The sequence below is a fragment of the Nanorana parkeri genome, unplaced genomic scaffold (genome assembly GCF_000935625.1).
Source record: "Nanorana parkeri isolate BGI_ZX_2015 unplaced genomic scaffold, ASM93562v1 scaffold181, whole genome shotgun sequence".
Taxonomy (NCBI): Eukaryota; Metazoa; Chordata; class Amphibia; order Anura; family Dicroglossidae; genus Nanorana; species Nanorana parkeri.
The window spans coordinates 1392183-1416783 of NW_017306449.1; the positions used below are offsets into that span (position 1 = coordinate 1392183).

At 43.9% G+C, this 24601-nt stretch overlaps 1 protein-coding gene across 2 annotated transcripts in view; it reads right to left on the bottom strand.

Moving 5' to 3' along the window:
• Positions 1-11297: 11297 nt before the first annotated feature.
• The window catches only part of TMEM248 (transmembrane protein 248), a 32866-nt gene continuing 19562 nt past the window's right edge, over positions 11298-24601 (bottom strand). The window contains exons 2-6 of one of the 2 annotated variants that reach the window (XM_018554996.1): positions 21212-21497; positions 17846-17996; positions 17563-17746; positions 12876-13019; positions 11298-12020 (exon numbers count right to left, since the gene is read on the bottom strand). In XM_018554996.1, the coding sequence (XP_018410498.1) occupies positions 12000-12020; positions 12876-13019; positions 17563-17746; positions 17846-17996; positions 21212-21497 (786 nt within the window). In that variant the 3' untranslated portion in view covers positions 11298-11999. The remainder of the gene's footprint in view (positions 12021-12875; positions 13020-17562; positions 17747-17845; positions 17997-21211; positions 21498-24601) is intronic. The other variant, XM_018554995.1, reaches the window with a different exon arrangement.

Consider the following 24601-nt stretch of genomic DNA (forward strand, 5'->3'; position numbering starts at 1 on the left):
GTATTGTTCTGATACAGATGGCTGAAAAATAAAACTATACACAAGCAAAAAGACTTTGGTTAACAATTTCTGTTTACTTACACACTGTGTGCTACACTTACTTGCATACGCTTATATACATTCACACACTACACAGGATTAATATCAGAAACACTTTAAGAGGACACATTATATGCAATATGTAAATACAAAGAAATCCAATAGTGACATCTAGTGGGGCAACTATAGGTTTATAAAGCAAATTAACCAATCCATTTTTGAACAGTGTCAAGTAAACCATGGTGACAGTGGCGTCACTAGAGGGATACAGGGATGCGGCCCACACCCGGGTGACACCATTGGAGGGGTGACAGCAAAATGACTGACAGTCTTTTTGGTGTCACTCCCTCTGAAAAGTCAGGCACTCGTTCATGGACCAAGAGCCCGACAGTTGCACAAGAGAGAGGAGGGGACCCGGCAGCATACCTTATTCAGCGTGTTAAACCTCCCCTCCTTTCTCTGCCGGCGTCCATCACCAAGATGGCCGCCGGCAGGTAACTGCGCGACGAGCCCCTGACATTACCAAATGGCCACACATAGTATTCAGAGAAATAAATCTGACAGAAAGCTGCCAGAGTCTGCGGACAACAGGAGATGGTCAGAGATGATCAGAGACAGCAAACATGTTAAAGGAGACGTCGTAGACTGGGAACATGCTTCAGGAGACAGTCATAGATTGGAGACATGTTACATGAGACTGCTAGAGCTCATTATAGCCACCTGAAGCCTTCCACATTTATGGTCCTTACAGACACCCGTAGATTTGCTCATATTTGATATTTCTCTAAGCAAGAATAATTTTCCTTCACTAGTTTGTGTAAACACCAAAACCCCTCAGGCAGGGCAGCCATCAGGGGGGTACGGCCGATACTCATGTAAGGGGCCCAGGCAGCCTGGGGGGCCCGCCCGGGACCCTTACATGAGTATAGGCCGACGGTGAAGAGCGAGGAGGCGGACGGGCCCCTGCAGCGGAGGCCTGGCCCTAGCAGCGCAGGGCCCTAGCATTGCCGCTCCATCAGCTTCGAGACAAGATGGGGCCCCATCAGCGACGCTGCTCGTGATGTCACTTCCAGCCAGTCCGGCGGCAGAGGAGGCCTGGTGTGCAGGTAAGAGGAGCTAGGAAGGAGGGAGGGGGATGCAGCCCTGACCAGCCTACCTTAGAACCCCTTCAGAGCCCACTATAGACAGTCTCAGATGGGCTGTGCAGCATCTATGGTTGGCTCTGCAGGGTCACACTCAGGTGAGTCCAGCACGTCACTAAGCCCTGATTCCAGCGCGTCACCAAGCCCTGCATCCAGCGGGTCACCAAGCCCTGCGTCCAGCGGTTCACCAAGCCCTGCGTCCAGCAGGTCTCCAAGCCCTGGGTCCAGAAGTTCACCAAGCCCTGCGTCCAGCGGGTCACTCAGCCCTGCGTCCAGCGGGTCACTCAGCCCTGCGTCCAGCGTGTCACTAAGCCCTGTTGCGGTGTAAGGGGGCCACGCCCTAATGCCGTGTAAGGGGCCCCCAAGGGCTGCCCTGCCCTCAGGGGCTGCACAATAAGAGCCTGTGGGCTGCAGGTTGGGCACCATGGAAGTAAACTAAAGGGGTTCCAAACTTTCCATTTTTTTTGCCTATATCTACTGCTAGCAAGCGGTTTAAACTTACCCCGTTTTCGCCGCGCGCTCCTGCCCGTGAATCCGAAACTGTTTGGGTGGCCGCAAAGCATCTTGGGACGGGCGCGAATGCGCAGTTCGGATTTTTGGCCGGGAGACGAAAGGTAAGTCTATGGATGTGTGCACCCGCATGCAGACACCGTGGGATCGGAAGTGCCTGCAAGGACAGAGGAGTCAGCGCTGGATCGGAGAGCCGCCGCACCGCTGGAGGGACAGATGAAAACATCAGGAAAGAAGAAGAAGATCGGATTAAGAGACATCATTTAAGGTAAGTGATGACATTAACATTGGGGGAGGGAAAACATTTTTTGACTTTAATGTCACTTAAGTACCTGTCCCTTCTCCATGTTCTGTAGTCCTAATAGAAAGCTAAAGCCATCCTGTACAATGTTTTCCATTCTTTACACTTATATAAAATCAGAATGTGCCTAAAGAGAACATACCCATAATTTACAATAAGTGCTTCTCAGTAGTGTTAATCGGTCATTAACCAGTCCAGAAAGAGATGATGTCTGTACGTGACCTGAGCTGAAGAGAGCCATATACTGTAGATGTTTGAAATGAACACAGGTCCACTGCACGTCATCAGATTGCACACATTCAGAAATCATGCCATTATAGTTCCTTATATTCTTAACATGAAAATTTATTTAATAAAGATACTGAGCAACATACAGTAAGCCATACCTCCCAAACTTATTTGGAGGGACTGTCCCTCATTGGGAACCAAATCCCTCTGTCCCTCTTTCCTCCTCAGTTGTCTTTTTTTTTGGTCTGACAGATATCTATGAAAATGTTCTATTTAGCTACCAAAAGTGTTATTCTGCACTGAAACCTTCATCTTAAGCCCCCTATCTGATAGCAAATTGGAGGTGACAGGTTCTCTTTAAGGCAACATTAGTGGTCTATTAGACCCCTAATATCACCTTTACAGTCCAATGAAGCTAATCAAGCACAAATCATGTTTGATCAACTTCATCCCCAACCACAACCGTTGGGGAATAACAGTTCTGAAACCAGAAGTGACAACAAGCTTGTTACTTGTGGTTATATTCTTTACAGAGGCGATCAGTGAATGCATATTTGCTGATCCTCCTCCACTCTCCCCTCTGACACCTGCCATGGGCATCCCAAGAGGTGCAGTGGAGCTCAGGATATATGGATCTTGGTGGTAGGGGTAGTGGCAACTTCCGGGGCCCTATAAAGTGATGGGGGGACTGTATCACATGCAATTGAAACTAGACGGGTATACAGATGTAAACAAACTCCTGGTAGCTATAGAAACTGAGGGGCTGATTTACGAAGCCCAACACGCACACGCGCAGGCTGCGCGCGCGTTTTAACCCGCAAGTCTGTTTACAGGGCCCCACAAGCCTTACAGCGGCGAAAAAAATTGAAAGATTTGTGTATTTTCAGTGTTGCTCTTGAATTCCCATTGCATTTGTACATGTCTCCTATGTTCAGTGATTCCCTCTATGTGTGTGCAAAAAAAATAGCTAGCCACTGTCAGGGTTTTCTTACCCTTTCTCCTCCAGTCAGCTGCAGCATGGCTGGTTGCAGTATGTTTGGCACTGTTGTTCCTCTTTGGCGCCGTCTTATGACCGAACCCGCAAACATCATCATTCTGCAACTAATAGCAAACTCATGACAAATTCCTGTCTCAGAGTGATGATGCAAACACCAGTTCACTATTTAACCTTCAGCTTGTCCATTCTCCGCCCTTGCGTTTGTTCTGATTTACCAAGTGCTCTGCAGTTCCTCTTCATGTATGACCCTGACTCTGGCTGACTGATCTCCTGGTTCCTGACTCTGGCTATTGTCTCTGTTCATCCTCTGCTCTCCATGCTCCCTGACCTGGTTTGGCTGACTACCCGCTTTGACATCTGACCTCTGGGTTGGCACTGACGAAGTCCTGGACTTTCTCTATTGTTTTTTGCCATTTATGTGTATTGTAATTTTCAATAAACTCCTTTTATTTTGTAAACCTGCAAAGTTTCTGTCTGGTTTCTTGGATCCCTAAGAGCCACATTGATTGCAATTTAATTGTACGATCTCCATTTGATTTACTATGTAGTACGCGGCCTCCCTGGATGTAGAGTAAATGGATGGGCCCTTGCACTGCCTCCTAAAGATGGTAGTTGGGCCTTCAAATTGATAACACATTGATCATTCATTTCTACGGTGCAGACTTCTGATGTGGGGGGGATCTCCACGTCACTTGTTTTTTTTTGCATGGGGTCCCCCTAAAAATACATACCAGACCCCTTTCTAGGATAAGTGTCTGGCATAGATTTTTTTAAGTGACTGGGGTGCCTCAAAATTTTGCCTACTTTTAAAGGGTGCCATGACTGAAGGAAGGTTGAGAAACTCTGATATACTCTATGTACCCACTAATGTTATCTATAATTAAAAAATAAAATGTCTAATGTTGGAACCTTGATTAAAAATGTTATCCATCCATACTAATGTATTAAAAGCATTTTATGTATAGTTTATAACCATATATTTATATGTGGGCAGCCATATGCAGTCTCTGCATCTTGCTTGACTAAATTAACTGAATTAAAACTGGCGGCTCTAGACTTTGCGAGGCTTTAGGCTGGGTTCACACCTAGGTGTATCGAATATGTGCGTTTGTCGCGCGATTCGCGGTTACAAAAACGTGCAACAAACTACTTGGCTGTATCCCATTGGACAAAAACGGCCCAAAGAAGCTCCTGTACTTCTTTGGGCGTAGGACGTTTTGTATCGCGTTCATACGGCCTGTAATACGCCCAGGTGTGAACCATACCCATAGAAAATAATGGGATTTTGGTGTTTGAGCGTTTTGCAGAGCGTAGGAACGCGCTACAAAACGCCCAGGTGTGAACCGGGCCTTAGGCGAAACTTAAACATGAGGCCCCACTCACAACCATAATGGAAAATTGATGGCTGTGCTGGGTTTTAGGAGGCTGTGGGTCTCAGGAGGCTGTGCTTTTTATTTTTTTTTAAACTTTTTTATCTTTTTGTATTTTTAATTTTAGTTTAACTTTATTTGTATTTATTTATTTGCATTTTAAAATTATTTAACTTTTAATTTTTTTGTATTTTTTGCATCATTACTTTTTTTTAAACCTTTTTTAAAATATTTTGTAGTATTTTTAATTTTAGTTTTAACTTAATTTTTTTTTTTTTTACTTTATTGCTGGGAGCAATAGCCAGCCTGCTATTGGATATTTCAAATTGCAATAGCCAATACCAGGCTGGCTATTGTACCCACCCACTGCCTGCTGTCTATCAGCAGAGGAGGGACCTGAAGGAGAAAGTTCTCCATCAAGTCCTCATTTGCTGATTGACATCAGGCAGTGGGCGGGTGCAATAGCCAGCCTGTTATTGGCTCTTTTAAATTGCCGTAGCCAATAACAGGCTGGGTATTGCTGCCAGCTGCTGGAATGGGGACGATCACGGCTGTCAGTAGGAGAGGAGCGCGGAGGGTTAAGTAGACAACACGGGGAGGAAGCTCACAGGCTATCGGAGGTTTCTCCTTACAGTCTGTAATCGGCTGTCTGTCCTCTGACACAGGTCACTGCAGCCGATTACAGCCTGTAAGGAGAAATCTCCGACAGTCTGCGAGTCTGCAGCGGGGAGAGTTGTCTGCAAGGACGCTGCTAACATGTTTCCGCCCCCCCCAAACAACTCCCTTTTGGAGGTGACAGGAGTCCTTAATGCTGCTGAGCGCAGGCAGCATTAGGAGCCCTGTCACATTCAAGCATGCATCGCAGTAGCCGAACCTCTCCTGCAGGTGCGATGCACTCCTGGATGTGACAGGGCTCCTAATGCTGCCTGCGCTCAGCAGCGCTAAGGTCCCTTGTAATGTGTTAGGCAAATTAGGCGACCGTGAGGCCCTTGGGAGCACGAGGCCTTAGGTGACCGCCTAATTAGAGAGCCGCCTCTGATTGATATATATTAGAGACAATTAAAACAATATAGGCACTGCACTGAACTGAAAATGAAATGTGGTTTGATATAGCTGTAGCTGGTTAGTGGGTGCAGCTGAGATTTGGCCACAGCAATGTAGGTAGGTGCTGCCCATAGTCACAAACACCTGATTAGCAGCAGTGTCAGTTTCATGCCAGGATTGAAAAGAGACTATACAGGAGCCCTGGAAGACAGAGAAAGAATTTGACACTATTCTCCCTAGCATGTAATGCATTCCCTGTGATTACCAGAGCTCTAGACAAAAAGGAAATAAACAGGTTTCTTGGAATCTGAACCCCAAAACAGCCAACTTGTGGCCTCCATGTGTCTCCCCGCAGACTTCAATATTACTGCATCTTATATGAGCAGGGCCGGCCTTAGGCCTTTAGGCGCCCTGTGCGAGAAAGCTTTACAGCGCCCCTCAGTGGCCACACCCTTTAGTGGCCACGCCCCCTTAACCACACCCATTTCCCCCAATATATGCACCATAAGGCCAATAACTGAACGCGTGCAATACCTGGCATGGCGCCAAACTTTTGCCTTGAAGCAGGACTCCTAGCACAAAAACTGGCATTTAAATATACTCCTCAGTAGCGAGAAAGCATGTAAACCCAGTTTGTGTGCACCGATTGCATATGCAGTTATTAGCTCGTAAATGCAGCGGTGACATCATCACTGTGCTGTATATAGCCTGTGCAGAGAACAGAGCTGTAGGAGGGGCCCAGCAGGCTCCATCCAACACTAGCTGCCTGCAAAAAACTACAGGAGGGGCGGATACAAGACCAGTCCCCCTGCAGAAGGAGAGAGCAGCAGTGACAGGTCTTTATTACAGGAGCTCCTACACAGAGGCAAAGCTTCATGCTCGATCACTGCACAGATCTGGAATGCACACCATTATCCAAGGAAGAATATACATGCCTCTTATATTTAGACAATATTTGCTGATCCCAAAGTTCGCCTTCAGCAATTTCTATACTCATCTGGTAAAGCTTAAAGCCGAACTCCAGGTACATGTAAAAGGCACATATAAATGCAGCTCTACATTAATTAATAAAAAGATAGGTCTTTTTTTTTTTACAACTATCTTAAGTGCCATGATTTGACTTGGTACCAGCCTCTTGCAATCCCCTGTACAGCAACACTCGGACTGGAAGATAGAGGGGCGGTTCAAGGAGCCAATCAGGTGTGCTGTAAGCAACTGTACTGGGGTGTGAAATGCGTGGCCCACAGACGATTGTGCCCATGATACTTCCTTGTCCAGTCCAAACCTGAGCTTATCCCTACTTATCAGTCTGCTGCAGAACCTTCACTGTCCAATCAGCAGGCTGGGGGTAGGGAAATTATATCATCATATTCCGTAATTGGCTGTGTTGTGAAAGGGCTGTGTAAATCTCAGGACAGGATAGATAGGTATGCAAATCCTTTTGGCAAGTAAAGCAGCTCCCATGCATGTGTTTGGTCTATATATGCAGATGTGTGACCGACAATTAGCATTAAAAGGAACCTGCGGGATAAATATGAGAACTGACACTGTTGAGTTGTTTTTAAGGTGCAAGCTCCGGGCAATTTGGGGTTCCAGTGGCTGGAATCCCTTATATCCCGTTTAGATGCGGCCGCTGTACCCATTCAAGTTAACAGCGGCTGCATCTGTAAGCGGCAATACACCGTATATGGAACTATTACATGCAGATCACCGTTACTGGACAAATCTATTCCCCCGGAGCAAACTACCGGAGTGCTACTGATCTGTAACCTGCAGTGATCTTCACACATACCAGCAATCAGCTCCCAGCACAGGATCCCTTTTGTCACTGATGTAGGAATTGAAGTTATCTTCTGGAGTTATTGGTGATGGGAGACTTCCTGCCAGGAAGCTGATTGCTGGTGTGTGTGAGGACCACAGGAGGTTAGAGGAGTAACTAAATGCTGGGTTCAGGTGCCCCTTCCTACACGCAGTAGAACCCCAGAGACTTCTATGGTGTCCAGAGACAGATCGGTCTCCTGTCCTCATAGAAGTGTTTGGGGTCCTGCTGCATATGAGCAGGCAGCAGGAAACAGAAGACACGCCAGCCAAAAGGTGAACATTGTAGCAGACTATTGTTAGACTTGGAGCCTGAACTGTGAGAGTGTACAGCAGAGTAGAGGCTGAGGAAATGCTCCGAAAATGCTTTTTGAAAGTTTCGGTATCCTTGAAGTTCAAATAAATCAATAAAGGTATTTATATACAGTATGTGTGTTTTTTCATGACATGTCCAACTTGGTAAACACTGAACTGCTTTAAAACATAATTTCTTTGTCTTGATGTATGTTTTCTAGTGTAAGAAGCCCTGGTTTTCATGCCCCTACATCTGGGGCCCTGGCTTGACTTCTATGTTCCTCTCTGCCTTCCTCTAATAATAATGAGTTGAGGTGAGTCTTGGTTGATATTGGCAAAGACAGTTATCTCTAACACCTATATTACCTCTTGTTGGCTTTAATTGGAAGTTGTTTATCCACTTCTGTGCTGTGTAATAGGTGCTCTGTACTGCCTTTGCAATCTTGTTTTTCTTTTTATGCACTGTGATGATTATACTTTTGATCTTTATGTTTGTTTCTGATGTTGATGCTGTAAACCTCTTTGTCTATAAAAAAATGTAATACATATTTACTAAAATGTCAAAACATATATAGCAGCTGAGATGAACTAAGCTGGAAGTTTCTTAACCACCTGCGAAACGGCCACTGTATTAAAATGGCCAGTCCGGTGGGGCATTGTTCCGGGAGGATGTATTTGTATGTCTTCCCGTGAACGCGTGTGGCCACGGCCACTGCTCCTGCTGTCATTAGACAATGGAGAGCTGTGGCTTTACACACACAGCTCTGTATACTGTGATTGTTGTGTTTGGTTATCACTGTTTACATTGCCAAGCCCTCCCCTTCCTCTTACATCAGAGGCAGAGGCATAAAGTGATGAATGGATGAGTCGTGTATTCATTACTCACTAGTGGAAAGAAGCTGCAGTAGCAGCAGAAAAAAAAAAAAAAAAAAGTTTAAAATAATTTGTATCCCCCCTCCTGCTTATGTTCGATCCATTCTGTCTCTGCTCTGACCTGTATATTAACCCTTTCACCTCCCTTATTCTGCACATCTATACATTAACACCTTCATCCTCCCACTGTATGTGACCTGTACATTGACCCCTTCACACCTGCGTCCCCCCGTCTATGACATGCTGTATATTTATTGCATCTAGTGCCCTATTACCAAGCTACATGTTTTAAGCCCCTCAATGTCGCCTTGTTTATTCACTACCAAAAAATTGCAGCAAAAAAAAAAACCCATTCAGATCCCCTTGTGTCTACTTTCCTAAAAAAGGGTAATTTCAGGGATTTTCATCCCGTCCTGACATTTTTATTTGCTATGATTTATAAATGAAAGAGAAAACAGGCTTAGTGGTTATTAAGTAACAGTAAAAGAAAGCTTGATTTGTCCCCAAACTATATAAAATGAATTTCGATACAATGTTACATAACAGAGGAATTCTCAGCCAAACTTGCGCAGTGCTGAAAATGGAAAAATAGGCTGCTAATGAATGGGGTGTAACATGCCGGTACTGAAGTGGATAATATATGAAGAGTCCCAAGTCCTCATAGTCCACACATCACACGGTCTGTTGTGAAGGTCAAGGTATGAAAACCGCTTCCACACTGTCATAATACTGCACATATTAACTTGTATGCAGTAGCGCACTGCAGCCATTTCAAAAAGAATGGGCTGCTAATACATGGCAACTGAACAAAAACAGGCCTGCACCTTTTTTTTAATGCAGCGCACAACAGCATAAGACACTTGTGCATTGGGGTGTCATTCTAAACAAAAGGCATCACAACACATGGCACAGACTGCTGTTGCAGTAACATGCACATTTGTGCAACACATTCCTCTGAAAGAGGCCTAAAGGCCAACTATATTTTCAAATAACAATTATAGTGACCCCACTCCGTATGCTAACTAAACCACACTGCAGATCAGTGTGCGGTGCAATTCTGTCTCCACTGCAACCCAGAACCACCGACACTGAACCCCAGATACACCCTTTCTGCCAGCTAGCACCCCCTTTCCACCCAGCAACTCTGCCACTATTGCTTGCCCCATCTCACCTTTGCAGGGACATGCAGAGAGGAGAGACTGTGCTTAGAATTTGAGGGCTCTCTGTCCACTCAGCATTGGGCTCTGACCACTTTCTCCTCCTCCTACGTGTTTTATGTAAAATACAGCAGCACTTTTTTATCACGCCTCCCTCCTAAACGGAATCTGTATTATTATTTGGAACATGCAACGTCTAGATTAGGCTGAAACTCCATTTTACTTCCCACATTTTTCTTTTAGAATAACTACACAAGATAAGTCAAGAGTCACAGTACCAGGGATAGCTTTATTCAGAAAACCAAACAGCATTCCACATAAACCAGGAGGCCACACAGTTTCCGGAGACTGATCGGGAAAAAAACAATGAAAACTACAGTCGTTGCCATTGGCGACGACGAGGAATTATTCAAAAGAACCTAAAACTTCATTGCCGACAAAAGACGGGACATGGTGAGCTGGGCCGGGCCTCCTCTCCAGGGCTGAGCTGCGTTGTCAAGCAAGGACAGGAAACAAATAGAAGGAAAATCTAAAGCGACTTGTATTGCCACCTGTGATTTCTAAAGGCTCCCAGCTAAACCGACTGTGCACCGAGATCTGCAGCATAACCCCAGAAAAATAATATATTTACATCACTGACCTGGTAGCAATTACTATCAGTTTGCCAACTAAAAATTGCTTCTTTGCCGCTGTTTTGGTTTGCTTTACTAAAAATGCAAATTGTAAAATGAACAGAGACAATGTTGCTAATATGCTAGGGCCTAAAAGCAGCTTTCATATCAGTAAGCATTGGGAGACCTAAAAATCTGCTGTTTTTTTTCAGCTACAGGGTCCCATTATAGTGTGAGCTACGTTGCCTTAAGGCAGCAATTCATTTTTAAAAGGATGTCAACACGTCCCAACACACGGAAAAACGTACTTGCACTTTTTTGGAAACGCAGTGCACCACAACACACGGTATGCGAGTTCTAAAAGAATCGCAGCACATCATAGTGCACATATACCCATGTACTAATGCATGTTGTAATTTGTGCAGGTGCAAAGCCAGGATTAATGGAAGTCTACAGATATATATTTGGAAAGGGACTATTTTACTTTACGGTAACGTCCGACAGTTTGCAAATATTTTAAAACCGTTGGTCTTTTGTTTTTTCCATTTTCTAAATCAGGGTCAATATTAGTAGAGAGCAAAAGAGCATTTACCAAAAGCTTTAAACATGTTGCGGTGTCCTACCCCAGGCAATCGGCCTCTCAAATCACCACACTGAACTGTGTCTCCGTTACTGCAGGCATGCCACTTACAGCCACAATTAGGAAGCAGCAGAAGTTAACAACCACTGCATTGTTAACACAGCAACAGTTACTGCTTCCCTCTTTTCTGGCTGTACTCCGCTTTATTCTACTCCGTCTGTTATGTCCTTTCCAAAGAAAGCAATGGAAAGGCGGGGGCTTATGTCTGCAGTGAACGAAAGTTGTCATTTTCAGAGTCTTCTGAATAATTTAAACATTAATATTGAATTATTCTCCATGGTAAAGGACTGCACCTCCGGTACAAGTAAGCAGGATCCCGCAGTCACGAAGGAAGGCTCTGCTCTACTTTATTTTACCAATGTCGCCTTTCAAGATACTCCCACTATAGCTACAATGCAAAATAGATGCGTTACAAATAAGCCCATTATGTATGTAACGATTATGACTTCACATTCAAAGCAACATTTGATTACTTAATGGATCTACAGACTCTCCAGAGCAGGTGCGTAATGAAGAATGAATGCGTGTAGACATACAGCTAACAGAATAAAGGTCTTTTCCATGCAGCAACGACATTTCATCCTTAGATTCAAACAAATGGATCAATTCGCTAGATACTGAAAAACAGATAAGTGCAGTTTTGCTTGAGATCTGGATCTCATTCATCGCAAGTCATACTGCCCACTATACACAGCCACTAAACATATCTACACGAGAAAACGACGGCTAGTCCACAGGTACGAGGAATAAAATACAAGTTCCTGCGATGCAGTACATTTGCACCAAGCCTCTTTAAATGTACCTATTTATAAATATGTACAAATCAATTACAGGCACTTGAAATGTCTTTGGTTGGAAGAAACCAACATTGCGAAGTTGTGTGTTCCTCCCTCCCCCATAGAAGGACACATTCTCCTGGTGGGGTCAACAGGCAATGACTCCAGTTCATATCTACTGATGGTGCAGGAGAAGTGGCTATGCTTCAGAAAGAGCAACCTGAAAAGAGGAAAAGAAAAATGGGTTTATTTTTCAACCTTGAAAGAGGGAAAAACATGACCCTTATGCTGCATGGTAGGCATGTATCCAATTCCTGCAGAACTCCCCAGGAGCCCTGAACACTGGGGCACACCAGCTACTACTGCAGTTGCCATCTCTGGCCTGCCACCTCCTGTTCCTCACAACTTGCTATTGGATAGTGAGGACTAGGGATAAGTCAAATCGGCTTGATGAATATATTCCAGCAGACTTGTTCAAGCTCGGATATTCATATGTTCTTTACATGTCAGACAGATCTACACAGAAATACCCGTGTTGCACACTGTTGTGCTTTATAAATGTGTTGGTATACTTAAAAAAAAAAAGAAGTGCGACTGTAGTTAGGCCAAACTGCTGTTCTAGAAATTAGGCCCTCAGTGTCTTGGATTCTGGGCTCGCGGATAGGCTTTAGAAAAAATACAAAATGTGCAGCTATCTCTAGTCACCTGCTATTAAGGCTAGGTTCACACCAGATGCAGTGCGTTCTGGCCCTTTTCTGGCATCGCATTGCGGCTGGCTCACTTTTTGTGGGGCAGGAGGGGGCGTGGCGGCCCATTGACTTTGTGCCTGCGGTCCGGTGCGATCAAAATAGTGCTTGCAGCATGCGCAGGCCTTGCGATCCTGTGCGGCCGGAGGGCGTGGTTACGGTGCCATTCACTTCAATGGCCCGCCATGCCCCCTCCTGACCCACAAAAAAAGAAGCCGGCCGCAATCAGATGCAGTGAGTTCGGGCCAGAATCGGGCGGGAACGCACTGCATCTTGTGTGAACCTAGCCTAAGACTTGCAGCTTTTAAAACTTTTACGTTGATAATTACCTTCTCTTGGCAGAAGTCTGCGTTGTTTTGTCTCATCTTGCTTGGTCGACCTCTGATGACTGCATAGCAGAACATAGTGATGACCATTACGAACAGGAAGTAGCTGGTGTCCATCAGGTGCAGATTAATAAGGGAGCGGTCATCCTGGAATCACAAAGAAAGCACATACTGAGAAATCAATTATCAACAAAAATCACCGTTGTGTCATGTTCCTTACAATACCACTTGAAATATCTATAAATGGAACATACTGCAAGGTCCTGAAGTTCATTTGAATACACCTATATGGTCAATAAAGGTCTATGAAAGGGGAAAAAAAGAGCTGTCACTGCATTTTGAATCAATCTGGTTTTATTTAAACTTCGCCCACATATGTGTTGAACTTTGTTACTTTTGTGTGTGGGGGAAAAAAAAAAAAAAAAAAAAAAAGGTATTGCACCATGTTATTCTGGAATAAATATTACGAAAAGGCAGGAAGTACCGTGGACGTCATACATTTCAGTGACCAGATTAGATCAGGCAAAGCTGGATACATTTTAAATAATATTGAAGAATTGTTTTGATAAGTAAGATGTGGAGAAGAGGAGTGCACAGGGTATGACGATGACCAGAATGTGTAGGAGAGGATTATGGGGGCAGGTGGTATGTCTATAAGAGGAGTGCACAGTGTATGGTGGCAAGGGGTCAGTACAGGAGAGGAGTGTGGAGGATATGGCTGTAGGTGGTATGTTCAGGAGAGGAGTGCTAAAGATGCATCAGCAGGAGAGAAGAACAGAAGGTATGAGAAGGGGCAATATGTGCAGACTGTTTAGCAGCAAAAGGTATGTACAGAAAAGTAGTGTATAGGGTTGGCATCAAGTGGCATGTGCAAAAAAAGCATGTGGAGGGTATGGTGTCAGGTGATATATGCTTCCAAGAACCACCCACACTCCGTACAGTCTGCAACCTTCCAATGGTGGTGGTGCTCTGGTGATCACATGGATGGCGCCGTGCAAACCTCAGAATAGTCTCAACAGGTCACCGGCACACACACAGATGAATTCAATAGCTCTTAGATATGTTTATTAAAGAATGTCACGACATGTCATTAGAAACTGAAGCTAGCGTTTCGGGACCTCACAGAGACCCTTCATCAGAGCGACATAGTGACGATGGGGTGATATATGCAGTGAAGGAGTGTTGAGATTATGGTGGCAGGCAGTATGCGAAGGATAGGAGTGTGGCGCATATGACAGCAGGCAGTATGTGCAGGAAAGGAACACGGAGGGTATGTTGACCGGCAATATGTGCAGATAGGTGCATATATAGATTGTACATACTGTATATGTTGAGTGTATAGAGTGTTTGTATTCTTGTAAAATAATGAGATGAAGAACCTAGGATTCTGAAGGGGCTCATAGGGTTTTTATTATTATTATATTATTTTGTATACACTCCGTTGGACTTGTCATCTGCTCTGGAATTGTTATTTCCAGTAAAACGCTACGCTATCTTTAAAAGAACAGAGGATGCCTGTGACTTGCTTAAAGATTGCATTCTATATTCTTTCACTACTATACCATCACACACACACACAGGTAATGGCCAAGGACAAAGCACAGAGAAGCAAGGGAGGAGAAAAGGAATTTGGAAACCCAGCACCCTTATATGCTCACCCCATGGGGTAGCACCACTACCCACAAGCTTCTCTGCTGCCAAAATCCATTCTCCTACTCTGCAGAGCCCAGAACGTGCCCAGCAGGAAGCATGAAGGCTGAGGTGTCAGGGTGAGCATACAAGAAAGCCAAGAGTATGTATGGGCAGGTCCCTGCCATAACCAGAGATGGGGGCCACTCTCTTTGTGCTACCTGCTCTGGCTGCCAATACTACAACTGTGGCAGTGTTGGGAAATGCTCCATCCCCAATCGAGCTGGCAAATCTATGAGAAAGTAGGACAGGGAATGCAATGCGAGTTGCTCCTCCTTTTCCTCAAAGAGGTCCAGTTGCGGGGGTTTAAGCTTCCAGTACCAAGGAGGTTAAAGACTGTGAGGTATTAAGAATAAGGTGGGCAGGGAAGAATGTAGCATGAACACACAATATTTCTCGCTACTCCACATTACGTTTATTAGGACAGGATTGGGAGAAAGTGGGGAAGAGGTGGTGAGTGGGATCACTGTGGGGTGAGACAGGCTACTGCAGACAAAATCCTCCAGTGGCAAAAAGGAAGTGGAGCTTAGCATTAAAGAGAAATACAATTACAAGATATAAGCTCTAATCCATATTCAAAAAACTGTCAGAGTGTAGAAACGCTCAGTGAATTATGCAAAGCTGTGCTAGACTTCCAAGACGATGCAGTAACACTTGAATGTGAGTCACACCTCTCCCCATCCATGTGTGGCACCGCTCCCATAAATACACTCACCGGATGAGATGGACCAGTCAGTATGAAATAGTCATAAAGCACCCACTGTAATCACTTGCTTAGGTTACAATATCTGGTCCCCTAGGATCATAACATCCTATTTTTTCGGTGCCGTATGACTTGTATATCACTCCTCCTTCTCTCCAACATGCTCCAAAAACAACTCCAAAAGATTCATAGCGTAACTCAGGGACATCACTAACCAGGAAGTGGAAGCGATCGTGCGGCGGCTTGGATGTTGGTGTTACATTCTACAGCGGCCTGAATAATGACCTCACACGGCATGTTATATATGCAGTGACTGAGCAGTCTTCAAGCGTTTTTATATTTTGTTTTAATAAAGTTACTTTTCCTGAGTTACGCTATTAATTAGGGATCCACCGATACTTTTACCGATGCCGATACTTGGCATTTTCATGAGAACTACAGGGGGGCAGCTAGGATATGGCTGTGGCGCTCCACCACTGTCCTGAAATCATTGGTCTGTATTGTTTTAGAAAAACTGTCACATGACAATAAACAAAAATGTATCAGTACTTTAGGTACTTGGGCAAGTATCAGTACTTGTACTTGCAAAACTGGTATCGGTGCATCCCTTTATTTATATTTATAAAAACAAAATCATGCATTAAAACAGAGATGTACAAATCCCAGGAGCTCCGTGTGCTCCTTACAAAGGACAGCTGCCTCCTAATTTTTCTCTAGTCTAGTCTTGGAGCTCAAACAGTATCGGTACTTGTACTTGTATTGAGTACTGTACTTGGTATCAGTGCATCCCTACTATTTATAATGCAATTTTCCCTGTGTGGCTTTTGGAGCAAGTTGGATAGGAGGAGTGATATACAAGTCATACGACACCTAAGAAATAGGATGTTATGATCCTAGGGGACCGGATATTGTAACTTAAGTAAACGATTACCACTTCAGTGGGTGCTATATGACTATTTCATCCTGAATGGTCCATCTCATCCGGTGAGTGTGTATGTGGGAGCGGTGCTACAAACAGAAGGGGAGAGAGGTGTGACTCACAGTTAAATGTTAATGCATCATCTTGGAAGTTTAAGGTCTCGTTCACACCTAGGCGTATTGCATATGCGCGACCGCCGCGTGTTTTTTTACCGGGATTCGCGGTAAAAAAGTTGCGCGACAAACGCGCGTTTCCGACGTCTACTTGGCTGTATCCCAATGGAAACGTGCAACAAAACGGCCCAAAGTAGTACCTGTACCTTTTCAGGCGTGGGCCGTTTTGTAGCGCGTTAGGGACGGGCGGAAATACGCCAAGGTGGGAACGAGACCATTGAATACAATGGGATTTATATTTTTGAGCGTTTTGTAGAGCGTTCGTCGAGCGTAGAACGCTCTACAAAACGTTCAGGTGTGAACGAGGGCTTACACAGCCTTGCATAATTCACTGAGAGTGTATATGGACACTGTGAAAGTTTTATGAATACGGATTAGAGCTTGTCTTATAATTGTATTTCTGGTTTTTGTGAGTATGAAGTTTATAAGCAGGCTGTAATGCCCATACATTTGTAGTGAGTAATCGCTATATGCACTTTATTTTAGTGCTGAGCACTTTGTACTATTATTTTGTGGGCGGGTGTTTAAAACCCTTTTCTTGCACAGCCGAGTGTTTTAAGCATTAGGTGAAATATAGGAGCGCAGATTTTTTTTGTTGCAAAGCAAGCATTAAAAGGGACCGAGTCAGGTCTCTTAACAAATCAAAAAGCAAATACCCTACAAGAACTATTATATTTACTTCTTCAGCAACACTCCACTCCTACATCCCCTCCATTCCAGCACAGAAGTGCGCGTCTCCTGCTGCCCACTGGTTCCTTCCGCTGACATCTAGACCACTACAGGACTCAACAGTGACGCAGTAGTCGGAAGAAGCAAGCAGCACACAGTAGGGGACACAGGGATTCAACACCCCTGGGAATGCTGAAGAGACTAACAGAAAGGTGAGTATACCGTTCTCTTGCAGGGAAGTTATCATTATGTTATGGTGCACTTGAAACTAACATCGGGGCAAAAGAGAGGGGGTTTAAGGGCAGGTAGGGATGTTTAAATATGTTGTGAGCAGAGATCAGACCATGAACGGAAGAAAAAAAAAAAAAAAAAAGACTATTTATGAAGGCAAGCAACAATATCTGATCTTTCCATAAAATTGACATGTGCGTGGAGCTGGACGGCTAACCATGTGTTATTAATTAGTTATCAAAAGAAGCAGCAGGAAAACAATGCAAGGATATAGAATATGGGAAATGTAATCAGTAATGTATTCACCTCTGGAACAATAACTGTGAGCTTAGGGTTTAATGCATGGTACACCTTCCCAATGGCTCCCTTATAACACCAGAATGGGTTATAGTCCTGTGCATATTTGGTGCCAGAGTCTCGAGCAGTAGTGAAGATTTTGTACCACACGGTGGCATTGCTGTACGTTTCAGGAATGCAGTGAGGTGGTTGTCTGAAAACAAAAACAAGATAATACATTAATGTCACGGTTTTTAATAGGCTATAATTAGCATGCTGCGACAATGACTTTAATGAAATATAAGCTGCTCACACAGTGACTGGGAATGCACTGCTCACTGCCGTCACAGTCATACAAGTGGTAAATACCACCTGCTCACAGTGCCCGTGGAGGATACATTCATCAGAGTTCCAGGCAGCCGGCAGAGTGAACGTTATATTCATTTCCTCGTGGTACTCTCTGCCTTAGAGAGGGAAGCAAAAGGGAGATATAAATAGACATTCTTCAGATGGCAATAAAAGCAGAACATATAATTCAATATGATGGGAAAAAAAATCAAAAGGTCACACAGGAAAAAACCACGAGGAACCAAACATGACATACATGTTACATAAACCGAAGCCTTTCAATCATCCTAGATCTTAGAGGTCATTGGAATCTCAGCAAGTAACACATCCATATTTAACCCCTTTCCACCCGAAATCACGATATTAACTTTCCTCAGCATGATATGTGCTGGGGTTATGTTTTATCAGAAAAACTGACATATTCCCCAGCTTCAACCTGCCAGACGGGACTGTTATTGACAGCTCTGGTCCCTGTCATCAGGAGCCATTCCTGATCAACTATGACAATGATCAGATGCAAGGCGAAGGTTTCATTTAGCCTGGACAGCTAAGCTCCAATGGCTTCTGGGCACAAAATGGGAGTATAGAATGAATCCTAACTGTACACTGCAAATCCCAGCAGTGAAATAGTCAACCTTAAGCTGGCCATACACCTATAGCGGGGACGACTAGCAAGATACTGAAGCTTGGCCCAGTGGGAGATTCCTCCATCCTCACAGTTTAGCATCGATGGAGGAATCTTACACGTGACCTCTGCCACATTTGAATGTATGATTATTATTCAGGGAAGCGCTGAAAATGGGAATCATTTTTTTCTCCAAAACATTCATTTCTCAAAAAAAAGTTTTTACTGGGGCCGAGAGAGAGAGAGAGGGGACAGGTCAGGTGCGGTGCTGCTGGATGGGTCAGAGAGGTTCGGAGGCAGTGGGTGTGTGCATTTGAAATAGCCAATAGCAGGCTGGCTTTTGCACCCGCCCACTGCTTGCTGCCAATCAGCAGAGCAGGACCTGAAGGAGAACTTTGAACATTTCAAATTGCAAGAGCCAATAGAAAACTGGCTACTGCACACACCCACTACCTGCTGTGTTTACATTCCCTGGCCAAAGCTATTCAAGCCATGTGTGCTTGAATAGCTCATTAGAAGTGGAAAGGTGATACTAGGGGTCTCATAGACCCCTAATGTCACCTTAAAGAGAACCCCTGCCCTCTCCAATGTGCCATCACGTAGGTGGCTTTTGAGCCCCACCATGTGATAGCAATAAAGTAAAAAAAAAAAAATAAGTCAAGACCCCCCGCCCCCCACGAATGCCTGCAAACACTCCTCCCAACCGCAGTGCAATCGCCTGCATTACAACATGCGGTACTACAATGCCGTGCGTTCAAGAAAAAAAAATTGTGCATGCAGTCTTATTCAGAAGCTTTATTTTTGTGACACTCCATTTGTGCATTTTATTTTAAATTAAAGATGGTATTTAATTTGTTTTCAATTATCCGATCAGTCAAAAAAAATTAAATCGGCCAATATAATCGATTATGAAATGAATCGTTAGTTGCAGCCCTGAAAATGACTCCATCTAGAAAAGTGTGTGTCAAGCCAAAACATTCTTTTTAGTATTAAATACAGTAGAAAGGGGTGAACCTCTATCAAGTTATTGTTTGCTGTGTCCTGCTGGGCATATTTCCATTCACTTCTTGTCCTGAAATTGCAAGTGATGAAAACCTGAATTGCCAACCCTCCATACCCTTCAAATCTGCCTTTACACATACACTTTAAAAAGGGATATACATTTTTAATGGATAAAAAAAAAAAAAAAAACTTTAACAATGCTCCATACAAAAAGGGACAATACTCTGCATTATACTTCTCTACCTTCTCCTATTACTGGTCACAAAATGATCACAATGAGGCAGAGATAGACACAAGCAGTGTATATAGTAAAGGATTCATCATATGATACTGTGAGCAAAAACTGCCGGTTGTGCATGCTAGTTGGGCATGTTCGGGCGAGAGCACGAGGATCCTTAGACCACTACAGTGGAGGGGTGTGTAGAGAGGCTCAAGGGACCGGTCCAAGAGCAAGCCAGCCGTAAGGATCAGGTGAATACTTTTTTTTTTTTAGCACCTAGACAAAAACTAGAGCATTTAACCATAGCAGTGCGGACGTAGCCCCATTGCAAGGGTTAAGAACACTTTTGCTCGGAGTTCTGCTTTATATATTTCTATTCCATGCAGATTACAGACACCTTCCCTTAACCTCCCTGGTGGTCTTATTATCTCAGTATCTTTTACTTTTGAATTTCCCACCGGTTCCGCCCCCGTGACGCCGGCGCTCGCAGGGAAGGAACCCGGAAGACGGATGCCGGCATTGGCCGAAGGACACAGCGGAGCTCGTAGGGACAAGGTAAGTGACACTACAGTGTAATCCCGAGTGTGGCTCGGGGTTATCGCTTTTGGTAATTTACTGAAAATTAACCCCCGAGCCACACTTGGGATTGGCGCCAGGAGGGTTAAAAGTACTTTAAAGAACTTTCTCAATACTGCAACTTGAACCCTCTTCCCTTTGTAGATTGAATTTGTAGATTAAATTTGTAGATTAAATTTGTAGATTAAATACTATCACAAACTGTTCTCACTGTTAGATTGACAAATAAAATAACCATCTGCAACCAGCCCAACAGACTTCATGTGTAGCTAAATTCTGTAACAGTCTATCTACATATATTACAAAAAGGTAAATTATCTTTATAATATAATCCACTGAACACAGGCCTGATTACAACAAAGGACAAAAATACTGTGCCCAAATAATTGTACGAAACATGTCAATACAATCCGAGAGCCTGTCTTGTCCAATATACATGCTCCAAATTTTAGATCCTTACCTGTAATCATCTTGTTCACCAAGACACAATTATGCTTCCCTTGGTACAAAATAACATGGGTCACATGCAACAAGAACACAGGTCACATGCGACACATGCTTTAATGCAGTGGTGGACAAAATGGAATTCAGGAGCCAGTCTGCTCAATCCAGGAGGCAACAGCTCGAGAAACCGTCAAAAGTTAGGCCAAATTTTAAAGGAGCCTACCTGGCCCCTGGCATTTGTACAGCCCTGGTTTAATGTAACCTTATCTTTTTAAGGGCATTTTCTACTGACACACAGGGCTCAACTGAGAACTTTCACTTAACATATATTGTTCAAAAGGTGACAAGAAAACTGAAAAACATAACCCCTTAAATTATGCACATTATCTAATTAGTCCTTTATGATGAATGCATTTCTGTTAGCCCTGTAGTCTAGAATTCTCAGGTCATAACTTTATGGATACCTGAAAGTCCAATTTGATGACCAAAAATGGTCGAGCTGAGATGTGTGATGTTCCGAGAATAGCCTCCAAAAGGTTTTAGAGGATCCAAAGTCAGGGTGATGGCTACAGAGATATTTATGGGTCCGGTGTCTTCCTGGGCCTGGGGGGTCTGCGTGGAGGACCTAGACTGGCCAGATGTGACTGTACTCTCTGGTGGGGTGGTATCATTAAGAATATGCTTCAGTGTTTCGTTTTCAGATATACAAAAGTCCAGATTATTAAATCTTAGGAGAAAGGTGTTCCAGTCCTGTAGTAACAAAAAACAAAAGAAAAAAAGATTTTTAAAACTAAAAAAGTTATGCAAACATAACTGAACAGAACACAGCCAGGAGCTCAATACAAGGATCACTGAACAAAGGGTAACAGAAATTTGTTGTTGATGGTAACAATATACCACAGGCTCAGCATAATACTAGTCCATCCAGAAAAGTGTCAGAGAATGGTGCCAAATGACAACATGGAGGACCAAAGACTGCCGGAAAAAGGTATATACATTGATTTTTTTAAAAAGGGGTGGGGGGGGGGGGAGTTTGGCATTAATGTCATTGTTTTAATAAACCTGTTTTTATGCACAGTCTCTTCTGACAAAAAAAAAAATCTTCCCCTCTCCCCCAGCGATTTTTTTTTTTCTGTGTACATTGTACGACACGTGCACACTCAAGCAATTCACCTCATCTCTAAGATGCCAGGTGCCAAGGAGGATGCAACTCCTGTGTGCAGGCGTAGGATTGACATAATCAGTGGACACCCAATGGCTGAAAAGGACTTCTGAGAACCCAGATGTATTGGTGGCGGAGATGGCAGTGGAGGGGGACTGAGCTGAGGATCAACAATGCTGCGAATACTTGCACAGTGGGGTAAAAACTGAAAATTTACAAAGCAGTTAACTTCCGCTTTAAATAATGTCATTTGGTGACATTATTCATTAGCACCTTAATGATGGAAATGAGTTTCAATGACAGCTTCACTTTAAAGGGCATATGAAGGAAAAAGATAAAGATTAACTGCAGTTATAAATAAAAAGACCTTGAAAATTGCCATCTTGCACTATCCTGATCACATTTCTAAATGAAATGACAGACCTCAGCAGAGGTATACCCAATGCCACACAATGACCTCAATTAGGTTTCAGCAATAAGGAGCTACATGTGTCTGCTATAAGTTCTAAGGATGCACCGAAATTTCGTCCGTCTAAAAATATCGGCTGAAAATGGCACTTTTGGCAAAATGCTGAAAAGTGCCATCTTTCGGACAAAATTGCGGTGCATCCCTGGTTTCTCTCCTCCCCACTGGGCACTGCTGTGTTCCCTCTGACACAGAGCAGCATCTAGCGGGGAGGAGAGAAACTTTCAAAAGGAGGCCAAGCGGTACGGGGGAGGAGAGCGATGTGAGCGGCCAGCGTCTCTACTCCCGCACCGCTCAGCCTCCTGTGCCAGATTAGGAGAGTGGTGTGTGGGCGGAGACAGCTGTCAGTGCTGTGACAGGAGACTGAGTTCTCCTCCCGCACCACCCCGCTCAGCCTCAGGCGGAGACAGCTGTCACAGGAGGCTGGGCTGGTGGTGCAGACGAGGAGTCAGCTGTCAGAGGGGATAAAGCTCCCCTCCCTACCTGCTCAGCCTCCTGTGACAGCGAGCCAGGATGGAGAGCCGGTACAAGCAGTCAGCGATCATTGAGTGTTTGTAAATAATTGAGGACATAGTATGATTATGTGTCCCCAATTATGAATGAATGGTAAGTGATCTACATTACCTCCTGTTCATTCATGATTATGGACATGGTAAACACACTATCGCCACAAGTTATGAACAGGAACACTCAGTATAGATGATTCCTGTTCATTGATAACAGGGGCTCCAGAAAAAGACATTGAGGGCTCTGTGTCCTCAATCTCTTTTTCTATTTTAAAAAGGGATATGTCAGGGATCTGTTTAGACCCCCAATATTTCCCTGAAGCCCCCAACAGTAAAAGTAAAAAAAATAAAAATTTATTAAAAATAAATCAAATAATTTGAAACAATTTGAAAAGGTTAGAAAGAAAAACATTTATTTTTTCAGTTTCGGCCTGACTTTATTTATTTTCGGTTTTGAGAATTTCATGTCAGTACATGTCTAGTTCTGGCATTTAATTCAGAAATAGGATCAGAAGGATGAGGGGTGTAATACAGGGCTCTCTTCATAACTACTTTCACACTTTAATCTATAGCCTCAAAATCATAGATTCACCATACATGTTACAATTAGATTTACCACAACTATGTGCAGTGATAGGAGGACCTACCAAAACTATCCAATCCATTTGTATCCAAATCAGGCAGGCTCTTGCATTACAAACTTGTTAGATTTAAATAGAGCTGCAGCTAACGATTATTTTCAAAATCGATTAGTTGGACGATTATTAAGTTCGATTAATCGGTTAATCGGATAAAAAAATTAAATACATTTAAAAAAATGGCTCCAGTGATGGACTACTAGTCTAGAGCAGTGCAATCAGATTATAACGTGTGGTGAGCTATAGAGGAAAGCTGTTCAATCTGAAATAGGGTAAGTTTAAGCTCTACCCTGAGGTCAGTCCTGCTGAGACCATGTGGTTATTAAGCCCGGTGCTTTTATAGAAAACCTTTATGTATATATTAGCCATCCACCAAGCCGTCAGTAGCAGATCCTTTAAGTCCTGTAAGTTATGAGGTGGGGCCTCCATGGATGGGACTTGTTTTTCCAGCACATCCCACAGATGCTCGATTGGATTGAAATCTTGAGAATTTGGAGGCCAAATCAACACCTCAAACTCATTGTTCTTTTCCTCAAACCTTTCTTGTACCATCTTTGCTGTGTGGCAGGGCACATTATTCTGCTGAAATAGGCCACTGCCATCAGGGAATACTGATGGGTGTACTTGGTCAGCAACAATGTTAAGGTAGGTGGTACGTGTCAAAGTGACATCCACATGAATGGCAGGACCCAAGGCTTCCCAGCAGAACATTGCTCAAAGCATAACACTGCCTCCACCAGCTTGCCTTATTCTCATAGTGCACCATGGTGCCATCTCTTCCCCAGGTAAGTGACAAACATGCACCCAGCCATCCACATGATGTAAAAGAAAACGTGATTCATCAGACCAGGCCACCTTCTTCCATTGCTCCGTGGTCCAGTTCTGATGCTCACATGCCCATTGTAGGCGTTTTTGGCAGTGGACTTGGGTCAACATGGACACCCTGGCTATGCAGCCCCATGCGCAAGAAAATGCAACGCATTGTGCGTTCAGGCACCTTTCTATCAGAACCAGCATGAACTTTTTCAGCAATATGAGCTACAGTAGCTCTTCTATTGGATCGGACTACATGGGACAGCCTT